We start from the raw sequence: 18,594 nt of genomic DNA, 5'->3' as shown, positions 1-18,594 counted from the left end.
CCATTGTTAAAAAACTTCAAGAAGAATCAAAGTAGCATCCCTGTCAAGATGATCTGCCAGTAATTGAATCAATGTATTTAGCCTGACTGGGGACTGAGAATGATTGTAAGTGACCTTGACCCCTTGTTGTATTAAATCTGTGGCCATCAAAAGGTTGTCTACCCCTCACCTGGTTATGTTGATGGAAATCTGAACTGCTGTCACAATAAGAAGAGGTATTGCTGTATGTGACAGTGCCTGAGTGACCCTATTTACAACAGGCAAAAGACAGCTCCTATTATTAAAAGCCCAACAAAATTTTTCTTCATTTTGACCTCTAAAGAATATTTCAGTCATGCAGTTGTCAGAAGCCTTCAAATTCTGAAATCTCTGATCACAGGATGACCACGTTAACCCACCTTTAACATGGTGGGTCACTTTGATGACCAAGAAATAGGCAAACAATTACAGAGCTTGGCTGGTGTCCTTCTCTACGATAATACCCATAAAGAGCACAAAGGTTAAATACCAAGTGTCACAGTCTGTGGCCACCATCTTGCCTGAAGCTCTTTTTCCAATAGCTGCTATCACTGCCATCAGGTCTTTGGTACCAGTATTATCACTGACGGTTATATGACAAATACTGCCTGTACCAACTGGATCAAATATGTTCACAAAGTCAGTCCTATGGATTTTCCCTTTAATGTTCACTGGGCATGAGCAGTAGTTTGGGATGCCAGGGGAAGTAGGGGGACTTGCTGACTTCTAGAATGTCAGAACTGGTTACCTTTCTGAAATGGAGGGTCAGTTCCAGGCAAGAGGGAGGAGAAGCTGGTGGAGGGAAAACCTTTCCTTGGTGACTGCTAGACAATGCTGGAGTGTTTCCCAAATCAAATCAAATATTCTACACCTGCTTACATCTGGTAGGAAATAATAAACTCTTCAAGGTATTCATCTCTTGATTGCCCTCCATCAATTACCCCTGACTCTGCCACCCCTACCACTGAGAACTCTGTCAGTACAGTAGGTGCCTTCCCTGCAACTGGTGCATTGCTCCTTGCCCTTCTCCTTGCTTCTTGGAAGGCATGGACTCCTGCATTGGCTCTTCATCTACAGATGGGAGGGCTCTTTGACAAAATGATTAGGGGATATGGGTGCACTTGTAACATCTTACAGAGGATATCAGAACACTTAACATTTGCAGACCTTTTACTGTAGCTTTACAAAACATTTTTCAAGAAGGAAAGCATGTCTGTACCTAAATAATTGGGAAGACATAGTAGTCCTATAGCTACTCTGTAAATCAAATAACTAAGAGTCATTGAATTATAAATCTGTCTGCTTCATGATATGCAAAACTTATGTGGATGGTCATATTTATCTGACATCTGGTTAACCTCTAAACTGGTACCAGTCTCCTCACGTTGCCTTCAGAGGTAAAAATATTGTTAGATAGTTCTAACCCTCTAGGAGCTGGTCTATGCCATCAATTATTGAATTGTATTTATTCAGTTTCAAAAGGGAATGAAAGGTTGCCCCAGAGGTGTCTATTATTGTGCACGACTTTTCATTCGTATAACATGCTATACTGGAACTAAGACAGAAATCAAAGGCTGGTGATGTGAGGCGAAGAGCTGTGCAGTATCCCTTAGTTCTTTCATTCCTTACACTGGATTTTCCATACAGCTATATGGGTAATGTACTTGTCAAGACAGATTGCTCCTTCTTTTCTCTAGACCTTATGCTACAGATCCAAAGAAATGTATAACAAAGATAAGTGGGAAGATGGACTGATCTGTTTTCATTCAGCTGTAGTGCCTTCTGAGCGAGTATGCATGCATATGCACTTTACACATTAAAAGATATCCATTTCAGGACTGCTGCAGTCATCATTGTAAAGGATTTCCTAAAAAGGTATATGGAGAGATTCAAGCATAGTACTTGAAATGCACTTCTATAATTGTATGAACTATAATGCATTTACAGTATATTAAAGAAATAATTTCATAAAGAACCGGACACCTATGACTGCACCCATATTTTAATCTAAATAAGCCTGTGCTATTTAAGCTGGCATAATACACAAAAGTAATCTGAACATTTATTTTTAATCTCTCTTCTGTGTTAGAGCTTAGAAAATTCCTGGGATTTCAGTGTCAAACTCTAGTCACAACAAAGCAAAGATTGATTTTCCTTCCTGACTTACCACTCTTGTCAAAGCATAGTTGCTCAGGCTTCTGTTGCATCTATGCATTCCATTAGACATCCACTTTATTTATATAACTGACTGTTATCCTGCATGGGGAGTCCTCAGAACTCTGTTTTACAGAAAGGCATTTAATGTTGCAAAACTGAATATATGCAAAAGAAATGTTTAGCTGAATGCTGCATTTTAACTGTTCATTACCAGGAAGTAAATAAAGGATAGTAAACATTTTTACAACCATATTTCTGACCCTATGAATACATTACAGCATTCATGCTATAAACAGAAACTGTCTGAAAGGAAGTTGGGAACACATGGTCATCCAGATTACAAATCGTATCTATGATTATAATAGAACCCCACTTTTACGCTACTGACACATCTGGTAACAATGTGCTGTATATTTCTGAAACATAACCCTTACTTATTCAAAGCACATTTTCAACATATCAATTTAGCAGCTGTCAAAAGTGGGGAAGATGGAAAGAATTGTAGCCATTGCTTCATCTTCTGTACTCACAGCATATGTTACTAGTCCAAGCTTTTATGGGATATGTTGCTTTATTTGAAGTTGAAAGTTCACGTTTGTTCATTAATCCACATTTATTACATATCCCCATACTTCCTGAATCTGATCCTAGAATGTCCATGTTATATTTGTTAGATTCGATACTTAGTTGGGTATATTAGATGGATATTACAGATAATCACCTTTAATGTTTTTATAAACTAGAAATACTGCTACATATTTAAACATGCGCTACATACAAATTCCATTCAACAGCAGAAAAAAACAAAATAATAAAGTTGGTAATATGCCCACAATTAGCAAACTATATCCTTAGCTTTGATGTGTGACCTTTATCATTAAATAATTTGTATATCTTTTTTAAACAGGTTTTTTGGCCAGCATCAGTTACTAAAGTTGAAGAGTGCAAAATGGCTGGCAAGGATCCTACAGTAAGTAAAAATATTTTCTATTTAACTTCTCCGTCTCCTTATCTTAAGAACAGCCTGTTCTAAAAGGTGATGGGCGCTCACTGTTATGTTTAATTTTAATATTATTAATCCAAGTGTAAATTGTATCATATAGTTGAACCATTGCAGGAAGATGTCAGATTTAAGAATTCTGAGAAAAGACACAGTATTACAGTTGTGTTACTAAATAATTAATGAGTTAGCAAGAAATGCTGGTATTGACATTGCTGATTCTAGCGGTCTGTCAAGTAAATGCAAAAAAGAAAAAAATGTAAAAAATAACATTAATTATTTGTTACTTAATAATAGACTATATTTTACTATGCAATACGTTATGGTATAAATTAGTCTTAATGGTATGTTCTAATAGAAAGTATATTTCCATGGAAAGTATATTATTTGCAGATATGAAGTGTTAACTTGGCATATCTCTCATTTACCAAAAAATTTTAATATTCATGTTTTTTGAGCTGCCCTCCCTGCCCAAATATCAAGCCTTATTCATTCCTTGTGAGTGAAGAGGCTTATGGCAAGTTCATTACCATTGAGATAAAGGTCAGGCCTGCTGGAAGTGGTGTTGTCATCCACGTGGAGAAAAGCTAAAGCTTTTTCTTATGGCCTTTATTTTCTTTGTACATACCCAAAGTGTGCAATGGGCCATTTTGACTTACATGCATATCTTCATTTGTATGTAATCATATCATCTAGCCCCTTCTAGAAAGAACCTCTGTGTGATCCCTAGTCATTGTATAGGATTCTGCCATTGTAAATTTGCTGTTGAATTTCTATATTGATGCTTTACTAAAAGCTAAAGGGATGGAAAGAGCACTATACTAGAATATTCCCAGATGACTGCTCTCAGGGGATTTTAGATTTTATTAGAAAAATATGATTTGGATGGGGTGAAAGGGTCATTGAATACAATGTGGATGTGCACCAACAGAAAGTATATATGTGATCGACCCATTTACAAGTGCATTAAGGATACAAACTGTCATTCAGAAAACCAGGGTATCCATACTTTCAAACCAGAAGGGAAATCTCTGCTTATGTGAGAACTGTGAAGTGGCAGCATCATGATGATCATCATGTCATCGCACTGCAGTCTTTCTCCACTTAGTATCATCATCATGTGATCACACTGCGGTCTATCTCCACTTAGCATCATCATCATGTCACCATACTGCGGTCTACCTCTACTTAGGATAACAACTAGCTGGAGCAAAATAAATGCTTTTGTCAACTGTATTGTTAATGGTAGAACAAAAGCTACCCAAAGGCAAAAAACCCTCAATCACAAAGTTAAACATATTATCATAGAAGGACAGAGGTGACCATTACATCCAATGTAGAAGTTTAATGAATTACAAGAGGGCTGAGCTTCTTAACTGTGTATTGCTATTAAGGATTCCAGGGTGTTTTATTTCAGTTTGCTTATACCAACAAGAAACATTACAATTAGATTCTGTGCTCTGTTATGGACATGTTTTTTTTATTTTATGCATCAGGAAGATGGAGGCCTACAAACAAACAATAACTTCAATGAAAAAGAACCTTTATAAAAATATTTATTTCTGTGTATGCAACACCTGTATTTAAATTTAAACAGGGTGGATATCATATCATGGAGATCATCACAGGTATTCAGAAATGTTCAGTGATTTTGTGAAATGCTAACTTCCAGAAGCAAACTATCTTCATAAAATAAATGAAGTATGATAGCAAATGGATAAGAGCGAAGCTGGACAACAAACAAATATGGTTCAAGGCCAACACAAAGCACTTCCAGGTAAATTCAGATATTCCAAATATTCCAAGTAATCCAAATACAACCACCAAGTCCTGTGGTATGTATAATCTTTATTCCAACAGACAAGCGCTTTCGCTAAGTATAGCTTCTTCAGGTGAATTGACCTGAAGAAGCTATAGATAAGGAGCGTTTATCTGCAAGTGTTCTTTCCACGCATTTGATTATCTTCATAAAATAGTTTAGCCATAGTTTCTGAGAAAATATGAAAATTAAAATAGTTTCCAGGTCACAGTACTTAGCACCTGACATAAGCATTAAGCAATTTAATAACCCCCCCCCCCCACCCCAGTCTATTAAAACTGTTTAGGTCTACAGTGGTCCACTTTAAGTTAGAAATCATCAGTTGTTAAACAGCTTAATCATGCAAGTGCTAAATTGCATTCAGGTAAGTAGAAGCAGAGACAGAACATAAAGGTCTGAGAGAACTGCCGTTAACCTGTTTTTATTTTGAGTTTGTTTACCAGTGTAATGCTTGTCATATTTTTTTTCCTGGCATAGCCAATTTAGGAAAAACTCTTTATAAGTAATGTGCAACAGTTAGTAACAAAACAGTCATGGATAGAAATAAAATGAAAAAAGTATGTGAATGGCATTCACATTTTGACATTGCTAATATTAAGTTACATGTATTAAAGAGAGCTACAACATTTTATAAAAAGGCATTCTACTAATCTTCACTTGCAATGATTTTAGGCATTCTTATCTTCATATTCATTAAATACGTGGTACTGGTTTCAAATGTACATATTACACTTCATGATCAACGTTATAAAATGGTGCTCATGTGGATTCATTGCTATGAAAAGAAATTAGACAACTGTTATGACCCATTATGACACTTTAAACTAGCCATTCAGGAACATAGATGAAAACAGCCTGTTTGTGTAGGACTATGTTTCAGTATTTCGTTTAGTTTGGAATTGCAACAATATGATAAAACTATCTCAGCATGGAAATAGAGCCAGATTATAGTCAGTACCTTTCTTTCAGAAACATAAGCACTGATCCGATATGAAGGAGTAAACTGAAAATCATAACCATTTGATATAAGTTTCTTGCTTTTTTCTTTTTTAGCATGGTTGTGGGAATTTTGTCCGAGTTATTCAAACGTACAACCGTACTCACCTTTATGTCTGTGGCAGTGGAGCTTTCAGTCCTGTATGTACATACATCAACAAAGGCCGGAGACCAGAGGTAAAGCTCAGCATTAGCATTCATTATGTCATTTAATTACGTGTGTGCATGCTCGCGTGTGTGTTGCCTTTCAATATCTTTGCATTAGATGCGTATATACAGAGGCATAGCAAGGGAATTTGTTGCCTAAGGAGTAGCCATTTAGCCTTCTGACCATCCCAGTGCTTACACAGGCTTTTGCCTCCGATGGCCTCAGCTATCCTTATCCTCCATGCTAAAGTTAACAGTGTGATAATAAACACTGTCCTAAAATGTAGTATAAACACTGTTCTGAAACGTGGTAATAAACACTTTTCTGAAATGTGGTATAAACACTATTGTAAAATGCTTTAACTGTACTTTTTGACTGGAGGTTTGACATGGGGAGGGTTCCCATCTGAAGCTGGGTCATTGTGTATTGTTCTTTATGGAAACAAAGAATTAATATTCCCTGTTAAAAAATGCTGTATTAATATAGCTGAACCATATATTTCTCACTAGAACTGTGATGTGTGTGTGTGCGCGTGTGTGTGTGTGTGTGTGTGTGTGTGTGTGTGTGTGTGTGTGTGTGTGTGTGTGTGTGTGTATGTGTGTGTGTGTGTGTGTGTGTGTGTGTGTGTGTGTGTGTGTGTGTGTGTGTGGGGGGTCATTCTTGTGTGCAGTATGGCTGTATGCAGGTAATTGCCATTACCTTCATTTGGTCCTGCTCTACAGAGTCTGCATTGGATACCCATTTGATCATATATCAACTTTAAGGTCTTAGTGTTAATTTATATTGGCCTAGGTATACCTTAAAGTGATTTCTCACCATGTTCTTTTTTGAAGCGATTATTTGAATCTTCTGGAGCACAAAGTTTTGCTGTCAGTCTCCTTGATTCTGGAACCCATTTCCCCGGTGAATGAGAGTTCCCATGTTGTCCTACTTTTAAAGGTCCCTTAACACAAAATTATTTGAATTAGCATTTAACTTTTGATGGTTTTTATTTTATACTTAGCTCACCTCACCCTACGTTATCTGTAGTATGACAGTCTTTTTCATTTTTCATCTGGCCTTTAAATCCTACCTCAGTATGTATTATTTGCATTGTCATCAGTTCTAAACTCTTATGACGTGGCTACTAATACTAGGTGAGGCATACAGCATAGCATTTATATTCAATTCATTCTTTTTCTTTACTTTACTTTTGACTATTTGTTTTGGTCTCGGTCCCCTTCAATAAACACATCACACAAAATGACATTTGACGACCTTTATGAAATTTCCATGACATACCTTTGTTCACCACATTCATTAATTATAAGTATTCCAGTATAATTGATTCAAAACACAGCATAACATCCTTGCAATGTTAATCAGGGCAGATTACCTACTCACCCTGCCCTAGTAAGCAGCGTCCATACCTCTGCTTGCTTACTTTACTTATGAAGTGCCATCCTTGTAATGCTAATCAGGGCAGCGTATCTACTCACCCTGCCCAACCAGCAGGGTCCATACTTCTGCTCGCTTACTTTACTTATGAAGCAGCGTCCCATCTCACTTCATACACCATTCACTGAATTACCTTCCACCAAATAAGCAGCATCCTTACCTCAGCTTGCTTATCTATTCTGCAAGCTTCCTCCAGCTGCTCATTTTCCTTTCCCCAGATCCTTGAAATAAACATCCAGACACTGATGTCTGACACTACCCCCACTGATAAATAATCAAAATCCCCCCAACCCACCAACAAAAAGAGGGAGGGTGGGTGGTTAGCAAGTTCATGCCAAAATGTGATTGCTTAACCCAGCTACACTAGACTAAACCTCTTAAGCCCCTCCCCATCCTTATCTCATTTTCTCCCAGCCATTCTTGCCTCCACTTAACCCTTTCACCTCCCCAACCCACTTAACTCCCCCCTAATATCAATCTACCCCACCATGAAGATGTCCCAGGACAACTTGGTTTGTTGCCAAACTTCATTTGTCCCAGTCCCCTTCAATAAACACATCACACCAAATGATATTTGACGACCTTTATTAAATTTCCATAACAGCTTTGTTCACCACATTCATTAGTTACAATTATTCCAATATAATTGATTCTAAACACAGCATAACATCCTTGCAATGTTAATCAGGGCAGCGTACCTACTCACCCTGCCACAGAAAGCAATGTCCATACCTCTGCTCGCTTACTTTACTTATGAAGCAGCATCCCATCTCAAGTCATACAACATTCATTGCAATGTTAATCAGGGCAGCATACCTACTCACCCTGCCCAACAAGCAGGGTCCATACTTCTGCTCGCTTACTTTACTTATGAAGCAGTGTCCCCATCTCACTTCATACACCATTCATTGAATTACCTTCCACCAAATAAGCAGCATCCTTACCTCAGCTTACTTATCTATTCAGCAAGCTTCCTCCAACTGCTCATTTTCCTTTCCGCAGATTCTTGAAATGATCATCCAGACACCGGAGGGGGAACAGAAGAGGGGAAGCCTGTCCTTCTTCTCCACCAACCAGCCTGAACAGGCTGTTCCCCCTCCCTTCTACCCAAAATTGTTCAACCCACTACTACCCAAAAAGGGGAGGATCAAGCCAAACATCATTCGGTGTGCCCATCATCTGTAAAACACCTTAGAATCCCGTCATAAACCCACCTTGCCATACTATCACTGACACACACCCTAATGAAACTAAATAAAGTAGGATTACTATGACCCTACATTACCACCGGAACATCCACACCAAGAGAATACATACCCTTTTAGCCCACTTCCTTCAAAGCTGAAATCATGGCTCAACCTGAACGGATTGACAACCTATAAACACAACAAAAACCACAAACTATAATCCCTTAAAGTCAAATCGACACCCAGTCAAAACAACTAGTATCAAGTCTCACACCCAGTACCCTGTCAACTGTAGCCTATCACCTTAGCCCACCAACTACCCCATTCTGGATGTGCAAAGACTCAGTTACTGTAGGGAATAGTCTAACTCCAAAACTTTAATGTCCTAACCTTAGATGGCAGACAACCGGCACCCCTTGACCTAGTTCCTGAAAACTCGCCTATGCTCAGCAATGAAGTACTCTATGTGCCCAGCCATAAACACGCCCGATTCACTCATTACCAAACCATTCTTAACCCCTGTTCATCCCTGTCCTTTCCCCTCGAAAGCTCCCTTTTTTTATGTTACCTATATCACTAGCAGGTAATTAAGGCCTGTCCTACAACTGCCTTACCCTGCAATCAAGCTTCCTTTTAACCTTCTAACTCCCCTGTAACAATGTACCCAGTTTCTAAAACTACCCCAACACAGCCACTACCTACCATGCTTCCTAAAAAACAATCTACAAAATTCACCCAAACCCCAAGTGAAATGATCCTTGTGCTATTCTTTAAACCTTAACCTGACATGTAACATTAACACTACCTACTCAAGGGAGAAATCTGTCACCCCAAAGGTACCACCCGGTAGGAACAAACTCCAGTATCCTGTCAAACACCTCATTGGCCCTTCCCCCACATACGGTTCAAACAAAGAGATGAGTGAATACAACCACTCCAAAGTTCCAAGAAAGCAAGGATTGAACTTCACTGGTCATAGCCTAATAAGTTCCTGTGCTCCTATGAATGTCATGACTCTATTCATCCTGTGGGATCCCTACACTCCCCATAAACCGTCCCTGATAGTTTTCCCCTTACTTGCCCCCTATACCAATGCAATAATGAGCTTCCATTAATTAAACACAGAGCTCTAACATGCCTTACTAAGGTGATTACTCAGACCCTCCTTGTGCCCCATTCCAGAGCAAAAACATCCATCCTATCAAAACATCACCTTTCAAATCCCCTTTTCAGTCCACCTCATGATGCCTTCTGCACTTCAGCAATCTGCAAAGAAAAGAAAAAAACAATAAATTCTATGTGACACATACCAATAATTACTTAACTTGAATGCAGTGACAAGGACCCCTGCCAACCCATCAAGTGTTTGCCAAATTGTGCCCCAAATTATGGCAACCCCCCTTTTTATGACTCATATCCCCTTGAACAAGAGTAATAAGTGCTCCCTGCAGAAAAAGAGGCAAACTGGTCTAGCTTGTAACCATCCAAGCCAGTAGCCTAATAACGTCCTATGATACTAAGAGTGTTGTGACTCCACTCCACCTACCTGAACCCCATCCACATTGACGTGCCTTAATGACGACTAAATAAATGCATTACCTGTAACCTCATCAAGCCCACTGCAGGAACCCAAACACTACCTATGGCCATTGGTCGTTTCTCTCTTTTACTATTGAATGCAAATGCCCAAAAGACTTTCAGTGTTAATCTAACATACTGAACGGTTAATAGAACCAACTGTACAACCAATTAACCCAGAGATCACAAACTCAAATGCCTGTCCTTCTCTGACTAGCAGTGTAAATCCTCTACCAAAATCAACAACTGAAAGTCCACTTACTTCTGTCATTAACTGTTGCCCACTTGTGCATCCCATGTGTAACCTCCTCGCTCACCACTGCTTCCATCATCTGCAAATTCACTGTAGATCGCCACAACTGGTACTTGGCACACCACCATCTGCAAAGAAAAGGACAAAAGTAAACCCTCTAATATGTAAAGAGAAGGCTCCACCTTATACCTACCTATTCCAATTACAGCCGCAGCGTTCCAAGACCCCATCTGCAAGAAAGAAAAAGACATGTAACTCATCCAAAATACATAACACACATTCCAAGACATCTTCAAAGACAACCTATCCTGCCAACCCGGGAAAGAATGTACCACTGCCACTCATATCTATGACAAAGCAGCCATAACTGAAGCTATTCTTCCAATGACCCTATCAAATACCCCAGGTATATTTAACTACCAGTCGAGTATGTTAAAACTAAACTCCACACATGAAGGGACCTATCAATATCCACAACCCGGGTAACCTTGCGATTCCAGACCACATCAGTTAGAGCCCTGTATAAGCCAAGCTAACTTATATTGTAAAGTCATCTGCTTAGCTCTTAACCTTCCATTCCGAAATGAGGCACACTAACCAACATAATATGGAACAAATGGACACAACGCAGCAACCTAATAATACCTGACTAGCAGCTTACAAATACAATCCGGTAGTATTTAAATATTCCTCTTACAAACTTAAAAGGTTGATAAAATTAACAATAACATGCATGCATATCATCTATTTCAGTAAACTGCAATTGTAATACTTTTTGTGATGTTATAAAATTTACTGATTGTCATGCACATAATGAGGTCTGACAATGCATTCCTTTGACTGATTCATATCTCTCAATTCTACCTCATTTTGGGAAACATTCCTCATCTGGGGTCTTAACCTCCCTGTTATTCATTGATCCATGATTCCACATTGAAAGGGCATGCCACACATTCCGTGTTAAGAATTTTTAATGAAATATCCATAATGAGTAATGCAAGACCACAATTCACGAAAGGAAGATTTTTTGTTAGTATAAATTAACACCTTTAACAATGCTGAGAACTTCCTAGATGAAGTTGTTAATAAGTGTCCCACATTTTGCCCATTTGTTCCACATTATTAGAGGAATTGTTCCATATCTACCAGGGCAGGTTCAGAGCTGTTGACTTATTAACCCCAAGATCATTCATTACTTCTGCATCGCACGTGTTCTATTTGGTGATATTACTTAAGGCCAGCCATTTTCTAGTTTCCCATCTGTGATACTGTTCTCTGTTTTAACGCACTACATCCAAGGACTACTTGAATCATTGAACGTAGGTGAGTAGTTATTGATTCGAATAACAAAGATGCATCAAAAAGAATCAATATGATGACTGTAGCTTCGCTTCTGACCATGAAATACTTCATTATTACTCAGAATTATAGAAGTGCAGCAGTTAGCAAACGGTTTAAGAAAATAGGATTTTTTTTCTAATTATCTTTGATGCGTGGAGATAATTAATGTTAAATCAAATTAGTAAGGAAATCTTATCCAGAGTGCAGTGCCTGCCTTCCATGTGAACAGTGGATTTTTAATTCAGGGTTGGTTATATTGCTTACACTCAATTTCTGATCTGTGCTATTGTGTAGCAAAGTGCACAACATAGTTGTAGCAGATTTCGGGATGCAATAAACAGCTCAAAATCTTTATGTCCAGTACTGTATAGCCTAATACCTGTTAAAAAAAAAAAATATATATATATATATATATGTATATATATATATATATATATATATATATGTATATATATATATATATATGTATATATATATATATATATATATATATATATATATATATATATATATAAATAAAATGGTCCTAGCTCCAGTAAGGTGCAAAATCCGAAACACGACCACTAGAAAAGTCAGCAAGGAACACATGTCTGCACACGCCTATCAGAAACAGCCACCCCCCCCTTTTGACATCTATCAGAATTCTCCTTTTTTCTGTTAGACAGTTGCCAAAGTATCCAGTATTGGTTGTGATTATACTGTGTCCCTTTATCAGGTAATAAACATCATCAAAGAGTCCCTTTAATAAATAAAAATCAGGTAATAAACATCACACCAACTGAGTGCTTTCTCAGCACTGGATGAGGACTACTGCAAACGGCTAACATGTAATGATTCTGCGCAGTTAACTTGACCATTCTGTTGGCTTTAAAAGGAACCTCTAAACTATCAGCAAAGACAAGCAGTCTGAACACAACCAATTAAACTAACACGCAATGATTCTGTACCATTTTCCAAGCTTCCTTTATGTACGCATCTATCCTGTCAACAGATCCTATTCAGTCAGTTAGGCCCACCATGGGCATGCGCAACAACGAACCATCACTCCCAGGTACCCCAAAGCTTGCGAAACAACATCCAAACCTTGAAACAGCCGAAATGGCCCTCCACCGTAGTTGCCTACCATGGGAACTTCAACAACCACTGGAGTGAACAGCAGAATTCACCCACCAAGCCCCAACATGCTGAATCCCAAAATATCTCCTCAGTTGCATCCCACCCCTGCAGCACTGGGCCTATCCAAACCCGCAAAGTGGTATAACTGTATTACACCATGAAGTAGACAGGGCTGCCTTCACAAAAGGCACTAACCTGATGGACCACAGCTCTCAACCTGTCAAACCAAAACCTAAACAAAACCAAGCAAGGGGCAAGGGCACCAACAGCCTACACCAGGGACTAATCCACAACACTCTTGACACCCGCAACCACAGAAAAGCAAGAGTTTGCCACCGTGCATTCCCCAAAGCATGGGAAATGCAACTCCATGCCACCACCCTGAAGTCAACCCACATCTTGAAACAAAATCCCAATGATCGCTGGCAACTACCAAATCCAGAAACCACCAGACCCCCCCCCCCAAAAAAACCCCTCCTGTCAACATGTCCCAATGCACTAGTGCCCATGCACCCAACCATGACCACCACATCCCCCAGTATCACCAAAGGCCTACCTGCATGCAGCAGCACCCACAGGTCATCAGGGCATAAACCTGCGGTAGCAAGTTCATGCCAAAATGTGATTGCTTAACCCAACTACACTAGACTAAACCTAATAAGCCCCTCCCCATCCTTATCTTATTTCCTCCCAACCATTCTTGGCTCCACTTAACCCTTTCACCTCCCCAACCCACTTAACTCCCCCCTAATATCAACCCCCCCCCATGAAGATGTCCCGGGACAACTTGGTTTTGCCAAACTACATTTATCACTTTGTATAGTACTTTGTTGCTTTTGACTATGGTTTTATCACTACTTTGATTTATTACTAATGAGCTTTTGCTGGCAGTCTTTAATTATGGATATATTTATTGCTATGGTGCTGAGGAAACAGACACCTAAATAAATTTATACTCACTATTCTAATTCTGGTAGGCAAAAGTATTTGCCATAGAATTACTCAAAAAAGTTCAAAAACAAAGGGAACAATGATTGTTGAACATTGCTGTTCTCCTTTGAAGTAGTTTTTGCAGAAATACAGGTTGCCTTGTACCATCTGATATTTTATACTCACCCTGAGCTTTTCTATACCAGTTCTGAGATTGCCATAATTCAGAGAAAAGGGAAAAGAAACACCGGTCTTAAACTTATTATATATAAGTCCGAATTTTGGATCATTCAAACTCATCATTCTGTGGCTGTGACTAACAACTCTCAGAATATGAAATGGATACCTAAATTTGAACTTGAACACACACATGCATGTGCATGCGTATGCACAAACACACACACACACACACATACACACACACACACACACACACACACACACACACACACACACACACACACACACATGTACACATGCACACAACATGCACACTCACACATGCACACACATACACACACCTCCCACACAGACACACACACGTGCACAGACACATGTGCCCGTGTGCACGCGCACACACACATATGCACACATGCACATGCACACATTCACATGTGCACAAACACACATATGTATACACACACACACACACACACACACACAAACTCAATCGGGCACACGTGCACACACACACATGCAGAGACACACAAACACACATGCCCACACATGTGCACAAACACCCACACATATACACTTGCACACAACACACACACCCCACACACAGACACACACGTGCATGTACAGGCAAATGTGCACACACACACACATGCGCACACACACACACACACACACACACACACACACACACACACACACACATACACCTGCACACACACATGCACAAACATGTACACATATATACATGCATGCAACATACACACACGCACACATACACATGTGCACAAACACACATGTACATGAACATATGCACACACACATACACACACACACATGCACACACATGCATGCACACATACACATGCACACACCCACGCAAACATACACACATATATACATATACACGTGCACACAATACACACATGTACACACACACACACACACACACACACACACACACACACACACACACACACACACACGTACACACACACACACACACACACATGCACAAACACCCCCACATATACACATGCACACAACACACACACACTCACACATGCACACGCACACACACAGACACACACCCCACACACAGACACACACACATGTGCACACACACACACACACACACACACACACACACACACACATGTGCGCACACACGCACACATGCACACAAACACGCACACATATACACATGCATACAGCACACACACACATATGCACACATACACACGCACACAAACACACATACGTACACACACACACACACACACACACACACACACACACACATGCATGCATGCATGCGCACATACACATGCACACACCCGCACAAACACACACATATATACACATGCACACAATACACACATGCACATACACATTCACACACACACACACACACACACACACACACACACACACACACACACACACACACACACACACACACACACACACACACACACACACACACACACATACACACACACGCCACATGCACAGACACACAAATACACACACACTCACATGCACAGACATGCACACACACACACACACACACACACACACACACACACACACACACACACACACACACACACACACACACAGAAACACACACATAGACACATATGCTATCTGCACACATTCAATGCTATCACTTTAGTGTTTCTGGCGTGTCCATGTGACATAAAGCAAAATAAAGAATGTAAAGACAAACTTTTAATTATATACTTTTCAATTAATATAAAATATGTGTAACCTATATGCTTAAAAAACAGAGTACACTGACAATCCCTATTCTGAGACAAAAGGTTGGGGGGGTCTCATCTTGAACGATTACACTGCCCTGCAGCTTATAGCCATAAAAAATGAATATACTATTTAAAGAAAAAAAAAAGACGCAGAATACACAAAATTATACTAGTATGGAGGAGATGTGATGTAAAGAAAGATTCTGGAGATCAATATTTAAATGTACTCTTCAATTTAAAAATGGATCTTTGGCATTGCAATATAGTTTATAGCAGTACAGAAGTAATTTATTATTGATGATTGAAAAATGGAGTGCACATTACTAGTAAAACTGTACTCCTGGAGTGGACCTGTGATGTAAAGAGAGAGTGTCTATGGAGACAAACATTCAAGTCTATTGTATACCTTAAAATTACAAAAGGCCTTTAGATGCATGTAAAGCCTTTAACAAAGTAACCCTAAGCTTTTATTTTCTATACTGCCCTATTTGATATATCACCAAAATTTGCAAATATAATAATAATTTTATATGAGAGCACTTACACAACTCTATACATTAATAAAACAAATTTAAATCCAATAAAAATTCTAAATGGGGCCAGGCAAGGATGTCTGCTATCTCCATACCTCTTTAACTTATGTATAGAACCTCTATTTTTACTCATAACCTAAAGAATGTACCATCATATTCCAGAAATTTTTAATAATAAAATTGCACTAACAACCTTTGCTGATGACTTAAACTTATATTTTACACTGCCTAACAATGACTTGAGCAAAATTCTAGACTCATGTGATGGCTTTTTAAAAGACTCAAACTACAAAATTAATCCCACACAATCCCAAATTTCCCCTGAGAATCCATTAGGTCATACTGATTCATATTTTCCTGTTTCAGAAATAAAATTGAAATACTCCTTAAAATACTTAGGGATATCCTTTGAACATAACCCAAAACTCTTCATGCAGAACAAATTACTAAAGATATGGGCAGGCATTGAACAGGATATCCAGAGATGGGGGAAAAATGAAGCTATCCTTTCTTAAAAAAGCAACAATTATAAAAATGAATACTCTCCCAAGGTTATTATTTCAAATCAATGCAACAAACTTAAAAGTTCAAAAAAACTTCTTTAGAAAACTAAATGTAACTTTAGTAAGTGTATTTGGTACACTAAGTCTGTCAGAATCAGCTATCAGAAGTTAATGTATCCTAAGGAAAAGGGAGGACTAGACCTACCTGATTTTAACTTATATTACGATGTAATATAGTCAAAGAGGATCATTCATATTGCTGAATATAATCCTAAAGGTAAAGAATGTTATCCACTATGGAATAAATTATGCTATGGCTACATCAAAAACAGCAAAATCAATCCCAAAGCTCTTTCATTTTTAAATCAGGAAAATTTCAAGGATAGTAGATTTCATATCTTGTTAAAACATAGAATAATTCAATTTAAAAAAAAATGGTGGAAGCAGTAAACTTAACAAATACTTACATCCTGTTACAACCAGTACATCTGAATCCAAACCTCAGATTACATAACAAGATGATAAACTTGGACAACTGTCCGCTCATTAAGAAATGCAATGTCTGGAATATTTGCAGACATGGGAAAAAATCCTTAGACAATACAAGGAATATTCTTAACATTCCGAAAGGATATATCATAATGCTAAGGCAAATTAGAGAACTGTACACTTTAATAATATGTGATTTTGAAGGCAATGATAAAGATATAAATATGTGTAATACATTATGGAACTTAAGGGAAAAAAATCATCAAATACATATAGACTTATAGTATCCCTTAGATATCAACCATCTATTTTGTATTCAAAATACTGGGTTGAAAGCTCTACAAAATTACTGAAAAGCAAAAATCTACATCTGTTGAAACAAAATTAAAAATAATCCATTTAAAAAAAAACGCATGTATACACAATTAATGATAACCAACAATTCTTATTTTACACCAGAAATACTCATCAATTTCAACTCGCAAGTTTCACCAAACTGTCCATGCTGCTGCTCATTAATAGCTGACCTATTTCACATCTTCTGGAGCTGTAAATGTACTTAGAAATTATAGTGCTCACTGAATCACCAAAATGTCTGTGCTGTTACTCACAAATAGCTGATCTATTCCACATCTTCTTGAGTTGTAAATGTTCTTATAACTTATAGTGTTCACTGAGAGTCAGACTAGAGAAGATGGGATATTCAAAATCCACATTATCATGGGAATTTGAAATTTTGCAAATCACCTGTCAAAAGTTACCCAAACATAATCTGCATATTCTAATTACTCTCTTCTCTCTAATAAAATTGTACATTACTCAGAATTGGTTAGACTGAAGCAAATTGTCATGAGACAATGTCACATGTATGGCAATAAAGTATAAAACGGCATATAAATTGATCAAGAATAACTAAAGTAAGGATTCCTATTTTCGAAAATACTGGAGTCTTCTCCTGGATCATATTTTAAAAGAATAGATGGATGAGAAAAGACAAATTATTGTGAATGTAAACTGAAAAGGGCACAAGACATATCCTTTCATGAGTTTGTGTCTACTCTAAACCTCATATGTAGCAGTCATGAATACTATATAAAATGGGACACAAATCTTAATCAGAAGTTGATTTTCTATAGCAGTTGTTGTATG

General features: G+C 38.3%; 1 protein-coding gene across 1 annotated transcript in view; it reads left to right on the top strand.

Moving 5' to 3' along the window:
• SEMA3C (semaphorin 3C) overlaps positions 1–18,594 on the top strand; it is a 709,622-nt gene that overhangs the window by 296,453 nt on the left and 394,575 nt on the right. Inside the window, exons 4-5 of the mRNA XM_044088330.1 lie at positions 3,083–3,145; positions 6,048–6,167. Coding sequence (XP_043944265.1) covers positions 3,083–3,145; positions 6,048–6,167 — 183 coding nt within the window. The remainder of the gene's footprint in view (positions 1–3,082; positions 3,146–6,047; positions 6,168–18,594) is intronic.

The sequence above is a fragment of the Protopterus annectens genome, chromosome 11.part0 (genome assembly GCF_019279795.1).
Source record: "Protopterus annectens isolate FY-2018-M chromosome 11.part0, PAN1.0, whole genome shotgun sequence".
In the NCBI taxonomy this organism is placed as follows: Eukaryota; Metazoa; Chordata; order Ceratodontiformes; family Protopteridae; genus Protopterus; species Protopterus annectens.
This window is presented reverse-complemented; position numbering and strand designations above follow the sequence as displayed.